The sequence below is a fragment of the Leptosomus discolor genome, chromosome 28 (genome assembly GCF_034619465.1).
Source record: "Leptosomus discolor isolate bLepDis1 chromosome 28, bLepDis1.hap2, whole genome shotgun sequence".
Taxonomy (NCBI): domain Eukaryota; kingdom Metazoa; phylum Chordata; class Aves; order Leptosomiformes; family Leptosomidae; genus Leptosomus; species Leptosomus discolor.
Genome location: NC_141418.1, coordinates 779,248 through 794,002, shown reverse-complemented (window position 1 = coordinate 794,002; position 14,755 = coordinate 779,248). Strand labels below are relative to the sequence as shown.

Sequence of the window (14,755 nt, the reverse complement as noted above, 5' to 3'; positions counted from 1 at the left end):
GGGAGAACCGGGCCCGAGGAGGGGGAACCGGGAGCACTGGGATCCCGGGCCCGGGGGTTGTTGGGGGTCCCAGGGCCGGGGATCCCGCGGGTTCCGGGCCTGAGGGAGGCCGGACCGGGGAACCGGGCCCGGAGGGGAACCGGGAGCACTGGGAGAACCGGGCCCGGGGGTTGCTGGGGGTCCCGGGGCCGGGGATCCCCGGCCTGAGGGAGGCTGGACCGGGGGGGTCCCGGTGTGTCCGGTACAACCACCGTGCGTTTCGTCCCGGCAGCGCGAGGCTGGGCCATGGCGGCCCCCGACGAGCTCCGGTTCGACGGTGAGTGTCAGCGCGATCGCTCCGCGACAGCCCCCCCCGATCCCCGTACGGGCCCCTCGGGGGGGCTCCCGGTGCCCCTCACCCCGTCTCCCCCCGGCTCGGGCTCCCCCCACCGCAGCGGTGGGGCCGGGGCCGGTTCCCCCCGCCCCGTCTCCCGGGGGGTCAATTCCTACCGCCGACCCCCGACACCCCCCCCCCCCCCCCCAGAGTTCGAGGCGGCAACGGAGCTGCTGGCGGCCACCCCCGACGCCGCGACCCCCCGCGCCGGCGAGGGGCGACCGAGCCCCTCCACCACGGTGGCCGTGGGCCCCGACGACGGTGACCCGGGGGACGACGGCGACACGACGGAGGTGAGGGGGGGGGGGGTCGTCGCTGCACCCGCCACCCCCAGACCCCGCTGCGGCGGCGGGGGGGAGGGGACAACGGGCTCGATGGGAGCCCCGGGGCCACGGCTGCCCCTCCCCCCCGTGCCCCCCTCAGCCCCCTCCCCCCGCAGCTCCTGGGCGGGCAGAGGTGGCCCCGAAGCTTCTGGACCCTCGAGTACTACCAGGCCTTCTTCGACGTCGACACCCAGCAGGTACCGGCGCCCGTCGGCACAGCCGCCGGCACCGGCGCTCACCGGGCCCGGCTGAGGCTCTGCCTCCGTCCCCGGCAGGTGCTGGAGAGGATCAAGGGCTCCGTCACGCCGCTGCCGGGGAAGAACTTCGTGCGGCACCGCCTGCGCAACAACCCCGACCTCTACGGTGAGCGCCAAGCCGCCGGCGGCGCCGTCCCCGCGTCGCCATGCCGGTGGTGGCGGCGGCTCCTGGGTGACGGCGGGTCCCCGTGTCGTGTCCGTGTGTGTCCCCTCCCCCCAGGGCCCTTCTGGATCTGCGCCACGCTGGCGTTCGCCCTGGCCGTCAGCGGGAACCTGGCCCACCTCCCCGAGAAGAGAGCGGCCCCCGGGTACCGGTACAGCCCCCAGTTCCACCATGGTGAGGGGGCGGCGGGGGGAGGGCGCCGGGGCTTAGGGAGGGGGGCTGGACCCCAGAATGGCACCTGGCCCCACGCTGGGACTGTCCCCACAGCTCGGGGAGGGGGGGGCTGGACCCCCAAATGGTGCCTGGTCCATACTGGGAGCAGCGCTCTGGACCCCAAAACAGTGCCTGCCCCACACTGGGACCAGCCCCATGGCTCAGGGAGGGGGGCTGGACCCCAAACCACTGCCTGGTCTGCACTGGGACCAGCCCTGTGGCTCGGGGAGGGGGGCTGGACCCCAAAACACTGCCTGGTCCGCACTGGGACCAGCCCTGTGGCTCAGGGAGGGGGGCTGGACCCCAGAATGGTGCCTGGCCCCACACTGGGCCTGTCCCTATGGCTCGGGGAGGGGTGGTCTGGACCCCCAACTGGTGCCTGGTCCATACTGGGACCAGCCCTGTGGCTCAAGGAGGGGGGCGCTGGACCCCCAAATGGTGCCTGGTCCATACTGGGCCTGTCCGCACAGCTCAGGGAGGGGACATAGACCCCCACCAGTGCCTCTCCCACACTGGGACCATCGCAGCACCCCTCCCCCCCAACTTCTCCCCCCAGTCACCGTCGCCGCCACCCTCATCTACAGCTACGCCGGGCTGGTGCCGCTGGCGCTCTGGGGGTTCCTGCGGTGGCGGCAGAGCCCCGGCGCCGGCGCCTACAGCCTCTTGGAGACCCTCTGCGCCTACGGCTACTCCCTCTCCGCCTACGTCCCCACCGCGGTGAGTCCCGGGGGGGGGTCCCCAGCTTTTGGGGGGGGACACACACACACAAGGGGATGCGCTGTGGTGACCGGCGGTGGCGCCCGCAGGTGCTGTGGCTGATCCCGGCGGCCTGGCTGCAGTGGCTACTGCTGGCCGTGGCCACCCTGCTCTCGGCCGCCGTCCTGGCCCTCACCTTCTGGCCGCCGGCCCGCGCCGACGGCCGGGCAACCGCGCTGGCTGTGGTGGCCACCGTCATCGCCCTCCACGCCCTCCTCGCCGTCGGCTGCAAGGTACCCACTGGGGGGGGCCTGGGGTGAGGGGGGGGTCCCTGGGGGGGGGCTCCATCCCCCCGGTGACCCCCCAGCGTGGGTTTTCCTTCTCCTCCCAGCTCTACTTTTTCCAGCGGCCGCCCGTCGCCGCCGCCCCGGCGTCACCGCCGCACGCCACGGCGGGGGCCGAGGGGCTCCGCAGCCGCGTCCCGCAGCCCCCCGGCACCGCCAGCGCCCTGCCGGGCCCCCACCCTGCGCGGTGAGGGGTCCCCAGAGCGAGGGGGGGTCCCCAACTCCTCTCAGCCCCCACCTCGTTCCTCTCCCACCCGCCCCAAATAAACCCGGGGACGTCCCCACCCTGCGCTGCTGTCTCCTGCCTGGGGGGGGACACCCCCAAAACGACCCCGGGGGGGTCACCGGGGGGCTGGGGAAGCCAGCGGGGCGCTCTCCTTCGAAACCCTCCCGTTTATTCCGTACTACAGCCAAAAAAAAAAAACCAGCAGATCCGCTATTCCTACGGGCCGGCGAGGGGCTGCCGGACCCCCCCCCCCGGCACCCAGCCCCCCCTGCCCGGCACAGGGGGTCCCCACCGCACCCCTCGAGGGGGAGAACAGGGGGAGAGAGGTGAGTTCAGGCGCCGGGGGGGGGGACACACACACACGCACGACCCGACGCCGAGCGCGGCCGCGCCGGGAAGCCTTCCGGCAGGGGGGTTGGGCCCCGCCGGCGCTGCCTGCTTCGGGGCCAAAAGAGGAGCTTTTGGTACATTCAAGCCTTATTTTTTTTCTTCACACCCCGCCCCCTGCCGCCCCCGTGGGGTTTCCCCCCACCGAGCTGTTGTGGAAGACAGTGCCCGGGGGGGGAGGGGGGAGGCGGCGGCAGCTCCGGCCTTCCGTTAAAAAAAAAAAAAAAAACCAAAAAAAACCCCAAAAAACCCCCAGATCAACCCCCCCTCCCAAAAAAAACCCCCCAAATCCGGGTCTGGCGTCGCCGAGCGGAGCGCGGGCGGCTTCGTCGAGCGTCGGAGGGTCAAAAATCCTCCTGGGCGACCCCCGGGGGGGGGCGGGGGGGCGGCGGTGGGGCGGGGGGGGCGGTGGCGGCGGCGGGGGGGGGGCTCTTCATTTGGTTGCGCTGGCGCTGGGCAGTCCCGGGGGAGCCCCTTAGCTCCCGTAATGCATCGTGTTGGTGGTGATGGACATGGGGGAGGCCATGGAGATGGCGGGGCCCCCCATGGTGAACTGGCTGTTGAGGGGGTAGTGGGTGCTGGAGGCGCCGCCGCTCTGGCCGCTGGAGGAGCCTGGGGGGGAGGGGAAAGGAAAAGTGGGGGTGGGGGGTTGTTGGGAGGGGGGTAGGGGGTGTCCCTGGGGTGGGGGGGTTACCTTGGACGATGCCCGTGCTCATGATGGAGCCCATCCTGGAGTGCGTGTGGTTCACGATGCCGGTGTTGGCTGCGGCGAGGGGAGCGGGGTGAGGGTGGGGGGCTGGGGGGGAAGATTGGTTGGCTGGGGGAGGGGGGGATGGGGGGGGGGGGGGGCTGCGGGGACCCCCCCGTGGCGCTCACCTAAAGGAATCAGGTTGTTGTGGCCGACGTTGGAGCCGCCGGCGATGACGCTGCTGAGGTCGTACGCCGCGGGCATGCCTGCGCCGGGGAGAACCAAGGGGGTGAGGCCCCCCCCGGCACCCCAAAACACGCTTTGACACCCCCCTCCCCGTCATCCCCTGCCCCCCAAGCGGGGGGGCTTCGGCAGATCTCGCCGGTACCCACCGGCCACGGCCATGCCCGTGCTCATGTTGTAGGTGCTGCCCGTGTTCCACATGTTCTCCGAGGGGGACGTGTAGTGGGAGCCGGGGGGGGGCGAGGGGGTCGTCCCTGTGTACCTAAGGGGGGTGGAGGGGTGGGGTTGAGGCTTGGGGGGGGGTTCCTTGGGGGTCCCCCCAGCCCTGCTGTGCCCCCCCCGCCGCCTCCCACCTGAAGAAGGGGTTTTTCAGGTCGAGGAGGTTGCTGGATTTGGAGCCGGTCTGGTCCACCTGCGCCACGATGCTGATGTCGTAGCTCTGTCTGGGGGGGACACACAGGGGCTGTGAGACCCCACATTGCACCTGGGGGGGGGTCCTGACCAACCCAGCCCCCCCGCTCCCAGTTCCCCATTCCCAGCCCCTCGGGGAGCACCGGAAACGGCACCGGCATCTGGGTCGCGCCAGCGGCTATAAATACGCCGCCGAAACTGGGGCAGGGTCCCATTGCACCGGCCCAAACTGGGGCAGGGGCCCCCCCCCCCCACCTCTGCCAAGCTGCTGACACGCCCCCCCCCCCCCCCCCCCCCAAAGCTCTTCTGGGTGTTGAGGGACCGCGGCAAAGCCAAATCGGGGCCGGTGTTGACCCAAACTGCGACGGCAGCTCCGGCAAGGGCCCGGCTCTGCGGGGTGGGGGTCTGGTCTGGCGGGGAGGTGGGGGTCTGGCGGTGGGGTGGGGGCTCCCGCCGCTGTGATCCCCCCATCCCCACCCTGGGGGTCCCACCTCTTGTTGGCGATGAGGAGGCAAGTCCCTGAGAGCGTGTCGCCGGCTTTGGCGAAGAGCGGCGACTGGAACAGGCACCGGACCTGGTACCAGTGGGTCAGCGGCTCGGTGGGGGCCGTCGAGAGCCACACCGTCATTCTGGGGTGGGGGGAGAGCGAGAAATGAGGTGGGGGAGGGGGGTCAGCAGAGCCCCGAGCCCCCCCCAGCTCCCCCCGGCGTACATGGAGCCGATGAAGGCGACGTCGAACCAGAAGGCCAAGCCATGGACCAGCCCCGAGTGCAGCATGTGGAACTTGAAGGGGATTTCTATCCTGCAAGGCAAAGCCGCGGCGTCACCGGGGCTGGGGGGGGGTCCAACCCACCCCCCTCAGCCCCCTGGGGTGCCCAAAAGTTCGGGGGGGGTTGGCGCTCAGCTGCGTCCCTCCCACCTGTGCAAGTCGCCCTCCTTGGCTTCCAAGAAGTTCACGGTGTATTTGACCGATTTGGCCATCAAGATCCTGATGTCGAAGGTGTCCTGGGGGGGAAAAAGGGGGGAGTCAGCAGCTGGGACCCCCCCAGCTCACCCAGAATCCCCCCAAAGATGGTTCCCTGCCCCCCCCCGGCGCTCACCACCACGGGCTGCCTGAAATACTCGTCCACGGCCGCCCCTCGGAGCGCGGAGAGGTCGACGCCGTGGAAGGACGGCTGGTACCTGCGGGACGGGGGCGGGGGGACGCCCACCCCCACACACGCGTGTGAGGTGGGGTGGGGGGGTTCCAGCCCCTCCCCGCCCCGGGGGTCAGGATCGCCCACCCCGCCGGGGAGCTCACCAGAAGTTGGCCTTGGTGAACTGCTCCATGTAGAGCTGCTCGTCCGTGAACGGCGCCAAGTGGACGTCGCCGATCGTGGGGAACATGTTCCCTGGGGGGGGAGCAGAGCGTTCGGTTTGGGGTACGGGGGGGGGGCAGGGAACTGCGTCCTCCCCCTCCCTGGGCTTCGGCAGACAGGGACAGAGCCCCTCGGGGGGGGCTGGGAGCCCCCCATCCCCGCCAGGGAAACACCCACCGCCCCTCCCTGGGCTCGTAGGGTCCCACAGCGCCGAACCCAGGGAGGGCAGGAGCCCCTCGGGGGGCTGGGAGCCCCCCATCCCCAATGGGGAAACACTCACTGCTCCTCTAGGGTGCTGCGGCGCCGAACCCAGGGAGGGCAGGAGCCCCTTGGGGGGCCAGGAACCCCCCCATCCCCACTGGGGAAACACCCACCTGCCCCTCCCTGGGCTCGCAGGAGCCCCTTGGGGTGCCAGGAGACCCTCAGGGGGCTGGGAGCCCCCCATCCCCGCTGGGGAAACACCCGCTGCCCCTCTAGGGTGCCGCGGGGCCGAACCCAGGGAGGGCAGGAGCCCCTCGGGGGGCCGGGACCCCCCCGTCCCCACCCCGCGCCGCCCCCCCGGCACTCACCGCTGGGTTTCAGGTACTTTTTGGCGTGGAGGTAACTCTCGAGCATGCGCTCGTTGAAGAGCATGTAGCCCATGGGCTCGGAGATGATGATGTCCACCTGCTCGGGCAGCGACACCTCCTCCACCTTCCCCGGGATCACCACGATCCGGTCCGTCAGGTTGTTGCTCTTCACCAGCACCTGCGCCGGGAGAAACAAATTTGGAGGGAGGCGGGGGGGGGGTTCAGGGGGGCGAGGAGCAGCCCCACAACGCAGGGGAGCCCCCCAGGCCGGAGCTCTGAGCCGTGCTGGTTCCCAGCGCCGCCATCGGGGCGCTACTGGGTTGTACTGGAGTACAGGGGCCCGGCGCACAGCGGGCGTGATGCCAGAGGGGTTTGGCGCGAGACCACCGAGCTCGGCAAAGCCCCGGCGGCGGCTCCGGGGCCGCTCACCTCCGCGTGCTGGGCCATGGTGCTGGCTTCCACCGCGTAGATCTTCCTCGCCCCAGCCTGCGCCGCGAAGAAGGAGAGGATGCCGGAGCCGCAGCCGACGTCCAGGACGATCTGGGGGAGGACACGGTGAGGATATGGCGAAGCACTGGCGCCCGCTCCGGCGACTCGTCCCGTTGGCACCACCTCGGAGCCAGGACCGGGGTCCTCCACCTCCAGTCTGGGGCACGGCGGGACGGGGAGCCCCGGGGTCCCCAAGATTTGGATTCTCCCGTGGGAAAACCGAGGCGGCAGCACCGGCACTGGCGGGGGAGAAACTGCCCCTCACGGCAGCACCGAGAAGGGCCGAACCCCTGCGAGGCGTCACCCACCCCGGTAACGAGCGGCGCGCCCAGAGCCGGCCCCGCTCGGCAGCGGGGCCGAACGGCGGCGTTCCCCCACCTACGCCAAAATCGCGCCCGGACCCGCCGCGGCTCCGAGGGCTCGGCCCTGGCTGCTCCCCGGCACTGCGGCCCAGCCGGCAAACGGCACCCGAGTGCCCAAATCCTCTTGGATCCTATATATAACCCCCCGGCGACGGGGGATCAGCGGTGCTGGGTGCCCCCCGGTGCCGGCAGCACACGGCGCTCGGCCACCGTCCTCCCGCCGGCCGCACCGCTCGCGGCCAGCCCGTGTTTTCGGAGGGAGGGAGCCGGGAAAGCGCCGGAACAGACTAAAAGCCGGGGAGAAAACACCGAATCGAGGCGCCTCGTCCAGCTCTGGTGTGTCCACACCCTCCTCGATGCCAAAACGAGGCGGATTTCACCACAAGGCTGGTCCAGGCCGCGGCGGTGAAGCGGGGAGGGCGCCGGGCTGACCTTGTCCTTGAAGTCGCTGTGGTTCTGCAGGATGGCTCGCTGGTAGGTGCCCGTCCGGACGTAGTCCTGCATCATGTTCTGCTGCTGGGACAGGTACCCGTAGAACTGCGGGGGAGGGGGGAGACAGAGGGGGATGGGGATGTCACCGGGGACGCCGCCATGGCCAAACCCCGCGCCCGGCCGCGGCAGCCCCTCACCTGGAAGTACTGCACGGCCGAGGACTCCTCCGTCCGCTCGCTGAAGACGGAGCGCTCCGTGTTGTGGCCCCGGCAGTTCTTCAGGATGTTGTAAAAGGAGCAGAAATCTGGCAAAGCCGGGGAGGGGGGGGGTTAGCCGAGGGGTGGGGGGGGGACACGAGCGTGACGAGGGGGTCGTGGCGACGCCAGAGCCTCACCGTTGGGGGTGGCGAACTGGACGAGGACGCTGTTGCAGCCCAGCGTGATGATGAAGGACTGTTTGCCCACGCGGCTGCACTCGGTCTCGCGGGACACGGAGCACTTGAACACGCAGACGTCTTCATCTGGGGGGGCGGCGGGAGAGAACCGGGGTTGGGGGGCGGCGGGGAGAGCCCGGCAGAGCCCCCCCCCCCGCCACCACCAGCCCCACCGGCGGGGCTCAGCCCGAACCCGCAGCCCCGCTGCTGAGAGATGGGGAGGAAACATCGTTACAAGCTAATTAACCTCCAATTAACGCAGCTCGGCGCTGCCGCCAAGGGGGGCTCCCGGCGATGCCGAGGGGAAGGACGGAGGGAGCCGGATCACGCGGCCCAAGCCGGGAGCAGCGCCGGCCGCCCCAGCGCTGCCGGCACCGGCGCTCCCTCGTTAGCCGGGGAGCGGCGAGCGGGTAATTAGCACCTCCAGCCAGCGCTGCCGTTCTCACGCGGCAGAAAAACCAAACGCTGCAGCAAAACCTGTTCCCCCCCCACCCCGGCACCTCGCCGTCGCCTCTCGCCCCGGCAGCGCCCGGCAGCCCGGCCTGCTGCCGGCACGTCACCGGCCACGCGGCGCGTCGAGTCGCCCGAACTGATGGGGAGCGACGAGAGGGAAACGAGCCCGGGGGGGGTTCCAGCTCGCCCCCCAGCTCCCAGCCCCAAAGGAGACCCCGGCGGCACCTGCACCGAGCCCGGCGCTGCCGGCGGAGCCGCTCGGCAAAGCCGTGAAATGCAAATTCCCGCCGGCCGCGTTGCTCAGGCCGCCGGCCCGGGCCTCCGGGCTCTTTGTGGCGATGAAAAGGGGTCGGCAGATGCGCCGGCGGCCGCCCCGGCGCTGAAAGGGCGGCGGGAGACCCCCGGCCCCGGCCACACAAAGGCTTTTTCTGGCAAACGCCTGGAAACCGGGGCGGGATGCCGCCGCCGGCCGGCGCAGGGATGTGGCGAAGGGGTGGGGAAGCGGCGGCGCCAGCACGAGGACGGCTCTCGGCGCTCGCCAAAAAAACCCAACGGAACAACCTTGGGAGGCTCCGCGCGAGGCTGCGCTGCAGCCGGGGTCCGGCTCGTCGCCGGTGTCCCCCCCGGCTGAACCGCGGCGAAGACGCCAAGAAAGCGCCGGGTCGGCACCGAGGGTGGAGGCGGGATGAGCTGCGGGCTGGGGGCTGAGCCAGCCCCGTGTGCCTCAGTTTCCCCCACGCAGACGAGGTCTCCTCCAAACCCGGCGCGGACGGAGCCACCGCGCCGCCCATTAACGAGTTGTGCCGATCGATTAACGTCACCGGAGCGGGTCGTCAGCCGGGACGGGGGTCGGGGTCGTTATCCCCCCCACGACGGCGCGGCCGCCAAGCTGCCATCGCTGCCGGTAACCACACGGAAACCGGCCGGGCGCGGAGGATGGGGAGGAACTGGCAGCACCGGGCCGGCACCGGCGCGTTCCCGAGCGCCACAAAGCGCAGGAGCTGATGGATTTGGGAAAAGGGGGGGAAAAACCCCAAAAAACCCAACAAAAAAAAAAAGAAAAAAAGAAAAAACCCCTCTGATTCCTGCACGGAGACAAAGAAAACTCAGCTCCGACACCGCGCCCGCCGGAATCAAACCCCCCGGTTACACCGGGCACCGTGAGCGAAGTAACGGCCGCGGCGGCGCCTGGAAGGTCACCAAATTCGGGCTATTTCAGGCAAAGCGGGGGGGGGAGCCCAGGAATCAACTTTCCGCAGCCTCCGGTGGGACGGGGGAGCCCCCGCCTCGGCCAAGCGCCCCCCCCCCCCCCCGCCCCGGTTGTCGCTGCCCCTTCCACGGCAGGTTGGGGGGCTGGGACACGGCCCCGGAGCGACATGGCCCCACCGGCCCTCCGAAGTGTCCCCCCAGCCTCGGCCCCCCAACCCCGCCCCCCGCGCCCCCAGGCTCCCCCGGCCCCGTGTGGCCCCGCCAGCCCCCCGCGTTTGCCCCCGGCACCCCCTCTGCCGCCCCAGAGGGAATCAAACCAGCCCCCCCCAAATTGCTAAGCGCCCCAGAGGCACTTACAGCCCCCTCCATCCTTTCTGTCCCCCCATAAACCCCCGCACCCCCAAACCTTCCCGAGCCCCCCGCGACCCCACACCCCCCTCCTGACCCCCCCCCCACGCCCCCCGCTCCCAGCCCTCCCCTCAACTCCCACCCCCTGAACCCCCGAACCCCCCCCATATCTCCACACCCCCCCCAGCCCCCCACATCCCCCCACCCCATCTAAGCCCCCCCCAACACTTCCAGCCCCCCCCCCCATCAAACCCCCCCACCCCCCTGAACCCCCAACCCACCCCCCCAGAACACACACCCCCCCCAAATCCTCCCCGCCCAGCTCCAGCCCAGCCCGGCCCCCGGGCCCCGCCATCCCCCGGGCCGGGCCCCCGCCGCCGCCGCCGCCGCCGCCGCCCCCCGGGCCGGGCCGGGCCGGGCCGGGCCCCCCGCCGCCCCCCGCCCGCACTCACGGCCGTAGAGCGCCAGGCCGGCGCTGTCGGGGCCGGTGCGGACCTCGAGGCGCAGCGGCTGCTGCTCCTGGTGCCGCTGGATCTCGCCGTTGGCGTCCCCGATCGTGAGGAGCCGCACGCCGGGGAACACCGACACCGCGGCCATCTTGGAGCCGCCGCCTCCCCCCCCTCCCCCCTCCCCTCCCTCCCTCCTCCCCGCCCCCGCCCGCCGACACGCCCCGCCCCGCCCCCTCTCCCCCGGGCCACGCCCACCGGGGGAAACAAGGGGGGGCGGCAGCGCGCCCCCTGGCGGATGGCGGCTGCGCAGCTTCGGGAGCGGGGACCCGCACCGGGGACAGGGGACTGCCACCGGCACCGGGGACTGGCACCAGAACGTGCACCGGGCACCGGAGACCGGGGACTGCCACCAGCATCGGGGACCGGCACCGGGGACTGCCACCGGCATCGGGGACCAGCACCGGGGACTGACACCGGCATCGGGGACCGCCACCAGCACGGGCACCAGGGACCAGCACCGCAGACTGCCACCAGCACCGGGGACCAGCACCAGGGACCAGGGACTGCCACCAGCACTGGGCACTGGCACTGGGGACTGCCACCGGCATGGGCACTGGGGACCAGCACCAGGACCGGGGACCAGGTACCGGCACCGGGGACTGCCACTGGCACCGGGTACCGGCATCAGGGACCAGGGACTCCCACTGGCACCAGGGACTGCCACCAGCATTGGGGACCGGCACCGGGGACTGGGGACTGCCACCGGCACTGGGCAAAATGCACCAGGTATCGGGTACCTGCCACCGGCACCGGGTGCCAGCACCGGGGACTGGCACCAGTGCTGGGCATCAGGCAAAGGGTGCCGGCACTGGGAACCGGCCACTGGGCAGAGACAGCACCGGGTAACGGGCACCGGGCACAGCACCGTGCGAGCACCGGGCACGGCTGGGCCACGCGCACGGGGGGGACACGGCACCCACGTCCCACACCGGCACCTGGCGGCAAACACCTTTATTGGAACCGGAGCCCCGGCACAGAGACCCCGCGGTTTGGGGCGCCGGCCCGGCTGTGCCACGTGCCCGCGGCCTCCCCGGTGGAGAAGGTGTGAGGAAGAGGAGGAGGAGGAGGAGGGTCCTTCGCCAGCAATGGCGTTGAGCCACCGGTGGTGCGTCGGCACCTCTGCTCACGGGCAGCTCCAGGAAGCCCCCGGCACGTCCCCCGGCCACCACGGTGCCGCGGGGTGCCGATACCTCGCCAACCACCTTGACTCACGGAGCCCCTTCCCTCACGGTCGTGCGGGGGGCTCCTCGCGCTCGCCGGCAAACGGAGGAGCCGGGCTCCCGGTGCTGGCGGCACCACCGGGGCTCACGCCAAGGACCTGAAGGTGCTGAAGTGGGGCGTGGCGGGGGGCGACGCCCAGGGGTCTCTCTGCGGGGACGCCGGGGACGTGCCGGGGACGCCGGTGGCTCCCGGCTGCGGGCTCTTGCAGGGAGGGAGAGATGGGGGGTGAGCCGGGGCGGGGGGGCACCGGCCGAGCCTGTGCCGTGCCGGCAGCTGGGCACACCCCAAAACCAACCCCGGGTGGGCACCGGGACCCCCGTCGCCCCCACTCACCAGGCCGACGGCGCAGGCAGTGTTGTCATAGGAGAACTCTGCGGAGAGGAAAAGGGGACAGTTTTGGGGAAAAAGGGGATGGGGACGGTTTTGGGGTGCCGGGGGAAGTGGCAGCTGCCGAGGGGGCACCGTCCCGGCACGGGGGGGTCTGGGCCTTACCCGTGGTGGGGCACCGCGTTTCTGTCCAGCACGACGCCTCCTGCCTGCGAAAACAAAGCCGGTGGGAGCGCGGCGGGGGGAGGTGTCAGCGGGGAGCCCAGTGCCGCGGCTTGGCCGGGATGTGGGGGGTCCCGGGGGGGGCCCCAGTTGTGCTGCGGGGGCACTAGCTCCGGCCGCTCTCACCTCTTTGCCCGCTGCCTCCTGGCCTCGACTGGCGAGAGAAAACAGAGACGGGGGGGGAGGCACAGCCGGGCTCCGCTGCGGTGATGCCGGGGGGGACCCAGTGGGGGCCTCGCACCCGGTTGTCCCCAAACCACGACCCCCCCCCGGGGCGGTTCCTGCCGCCAGTGACTCACCCGGAGCCGGCGGGGACCAAGAAGGGATCTGCCCGACGGCACCGGCGCCAGCATGCTCACAGCGCCGAACCGCGTGCCGCGCCCCAATCCCCGTCAGCGCCCCGGTGACGGGCCCCCCCCGCCGGTGAGGGACCCCGCGCCCCACGTACCTCGCCAGGCTGCCACCGCCGCCGCCGCCAGCAGCAGCAGCACCAGGACGGCCGCGCTGACGGCCACCGGGAGAAGCCAGGAACGATCTGGAAGGGAAGAGAGGGCGGGGGGTCACCGGCAGGGAATCCCCCGGTGCCGCCACCGGCAACAAGCCACCGGCGCTGCCGCCAAACCGGGCGGGTCCCCTGTGCCGGTACCTTGCCGCAGAGTGGTGGAGGTTGGCAGGGGACGGCCAGTTGGGGTGGTGGTGGGGGGGGTGACAGCTGGCGTCGCCCACATCTGGGGAGAAACACGCCGGGTTTGGGTCGGTGGCAGCCGCGGCGCGGCCCGGCCGGAGGAGCAGCACCCACGGCCCCTCGTGGCTGTGGGGAAGGGGCTGCCCCCAAGCGCCGCCCCCGCCCCCGGCGTCCCGCCGCCCGCACCGTTCACCGCGATCTCCACGCTGAACGCCGACGTCTGCCAGGCACTGCCGTTGTAGCTCCGGTACCGGCACCGGTAGCACTGGGAGGCCAGCGTGGCCCCGTCCAGGGGGAAGTCAACGATGTGCTGGCCCGGCTCGGCGGGGACGCTCTGCGCCGGGACGCCGGCGCCCGCCGCGAAGAGCTCAAAGGTGCTGCCGGCGAAGCTCCGCGGGGCGAAGCAGGTGATTTTCGGGGGGCCCTCGTCCCCGTGGGCCAGGAGCCCGAGCGGCGGCGGCAGCGGGGAGAGCCTCGGTGCTGCCATGGCGCCTGCCGGAGGGGGCCGGGGAGCTGGGTCCGACCGGCCAGTGACCGGCACGGTGGCCAATTCTGGCTTGGCCAAGCCAAACTCGGGGGGAGGCAAGGAAAACCTACCTGCCACGAGGAGGAGAAACGCTGGCTTCATCCTCCTCCTCCTCCTCCTCCTCTGCCGGGGTCTGGCGCAGGGACGGCTCTGCCACGGAGATGCCGAGGTGCCGGAGGGCTGTGCCAAAAAGAAGAAGAAAAGAGGATTTTGCTCAAGATGAAATTTCATCACCCAGGAAGGAAATGACAGAGATTCCCCGAGCACAAATTGGGCTTCTTTTTCTTTCTCCACTGAGCAAAAAAAAGGCTTTTTCCACCCAATAACCAGAGCGACCCGAGCTCGGCCCTGCCTGGAACCGGCTCCTCTGCCACCGGGCGCCATCTCCCACGTCTCACTCCCCAGTTTCATCCAAAAGGGGCGTCAACGGGGCGCCCCGAGGCACCGCCAGGCCTGACGCCCGCCCAGGACCTCACCCAGGCCCTCACCGGGGTCAGACAGCTCGAAACAGCTCCTGTGGTTTTATCCTGGCGTGTCCTGTGCCCCCCGTTTCACCGGCGGGATGAGACTGAGCCAGCGCCCAGCCTGGGGAGCAGCCCCCCACCCCGGCATTGCTCACAGAGCCCCCCCCCCGGGCTGCCCTCCAGCCCCTCCAACTGCCCCAGCACCTCCCAAATCTGCCCCATGGCACCTCCATCTGCCCTAGCCCCTCCTCAAATCTGCCCCCGAGGCCTCCAGTCTGCCCCAGGGTCCCCACAACCTTCCTCAGGGCCTTTTGAGTCTGCACCCAACCACCCAGATTTGCCCTGGGACCTCCCGAAACCGCAGCTAACCACCTAAATCTGCCCCAAGACCCCACAAATCCACCCCAGGGTCCCTCAAATCTGACCTAGGCCCCTCTGTATCGGCCACCAGGCCTCCCCAGATCTGCCTCAAGGCTCCCAAATCACCTAAATCTGCCCCAGGACACCCCAAAGCTGCCCCTCGCCACCCAAATCTGCCCCAGGGCCCCCCAGATAGGCTCCTGGCCACCCAGATCTGCCCCAGGGCCCCCCAGATTGGCCCTTGGCCACACAAATTTGCCCCAGGGTCCCCCAGATCAGTCCCAGGGCCCCCCAGATAGGCCCCTGCCCACCCAGATCTGCCCCAGGGCCCCCCAGATTGGCCCTTGGCCACACAAATCTGCCCCAGGGCCCCCCGGATAGGCCCCAGGGCCCCCCATATCAGCCTCTGGCCACCCAGATCGGCCTCAGGGCCCCCCAGATCTGCCCCAGGGCACCCAAATCGG

The 14,755-nt window shown here is 71.2% G+C and overlaps 2 protein-coding genes across 2 annotated transcripts; one reads left to right on the top strand and one right to left on the bottom strand.

The window, feature by feature from the left end:
- The first annotated feature begins 285 nt into the window (after positions 1–285).
- Positions 286–2,560, top strand: YIPF2 (Yip1 domain family member 2). Its single transcript, XM_086478833.1, has 8 exons — positions 286–436; positions 524–666; positions 813–893; positions 972–1,059; positions 1,174–1,290; positions 1,886–2,046; positions 2,136–2,318; positions 2,417–2,560. Exons 1-8 carry the CDS (start codon positions 286–288, stop codon positions 2,558–2,560), a joined length of 1,068 nt encoding a protein of 355 aa, XP_086334959.1.
- Positions 2,561–3,423: 863 nt separating this feature from the next.
- CARM1 (coactivator associated arginine methyltransferase 1) lies at positions 3,424–10,574 on the bottom strand. The gene is made up of 16 exons (XM_086478810.1): positions 10,430–10,574; positions 7,929–8,054; positions 7,732–7,838; positions 7,535–7,639; positions 6,681–6,791; positions 6,252–6,429; positions 5,625–5,715; positions 5,425–5,506; positions 5,244–5,329; positions 5,037–5,126; positions 4,816–4,953; positions 4,267–4,356; positions 4,063–4,175; positions 3,859–3,936; positions 3,677–3,745; positions 3,424–3,594 (listed from the first exon to the last, which is right to left on the bottom strand). The coding sequence occupies exons 1-16, from the start codon at positions 10,572–10,574 to the stop codon at positions 3,458–3,460; spliced, it is 1,746 nt and encodes a 581-aa protein (XP_086334936.1). The 3' UTR covers positions 3,424–3,457.
- Between the last annotated feature and the right edge of the window lie 4,181 nt (positions 10,575–14,755).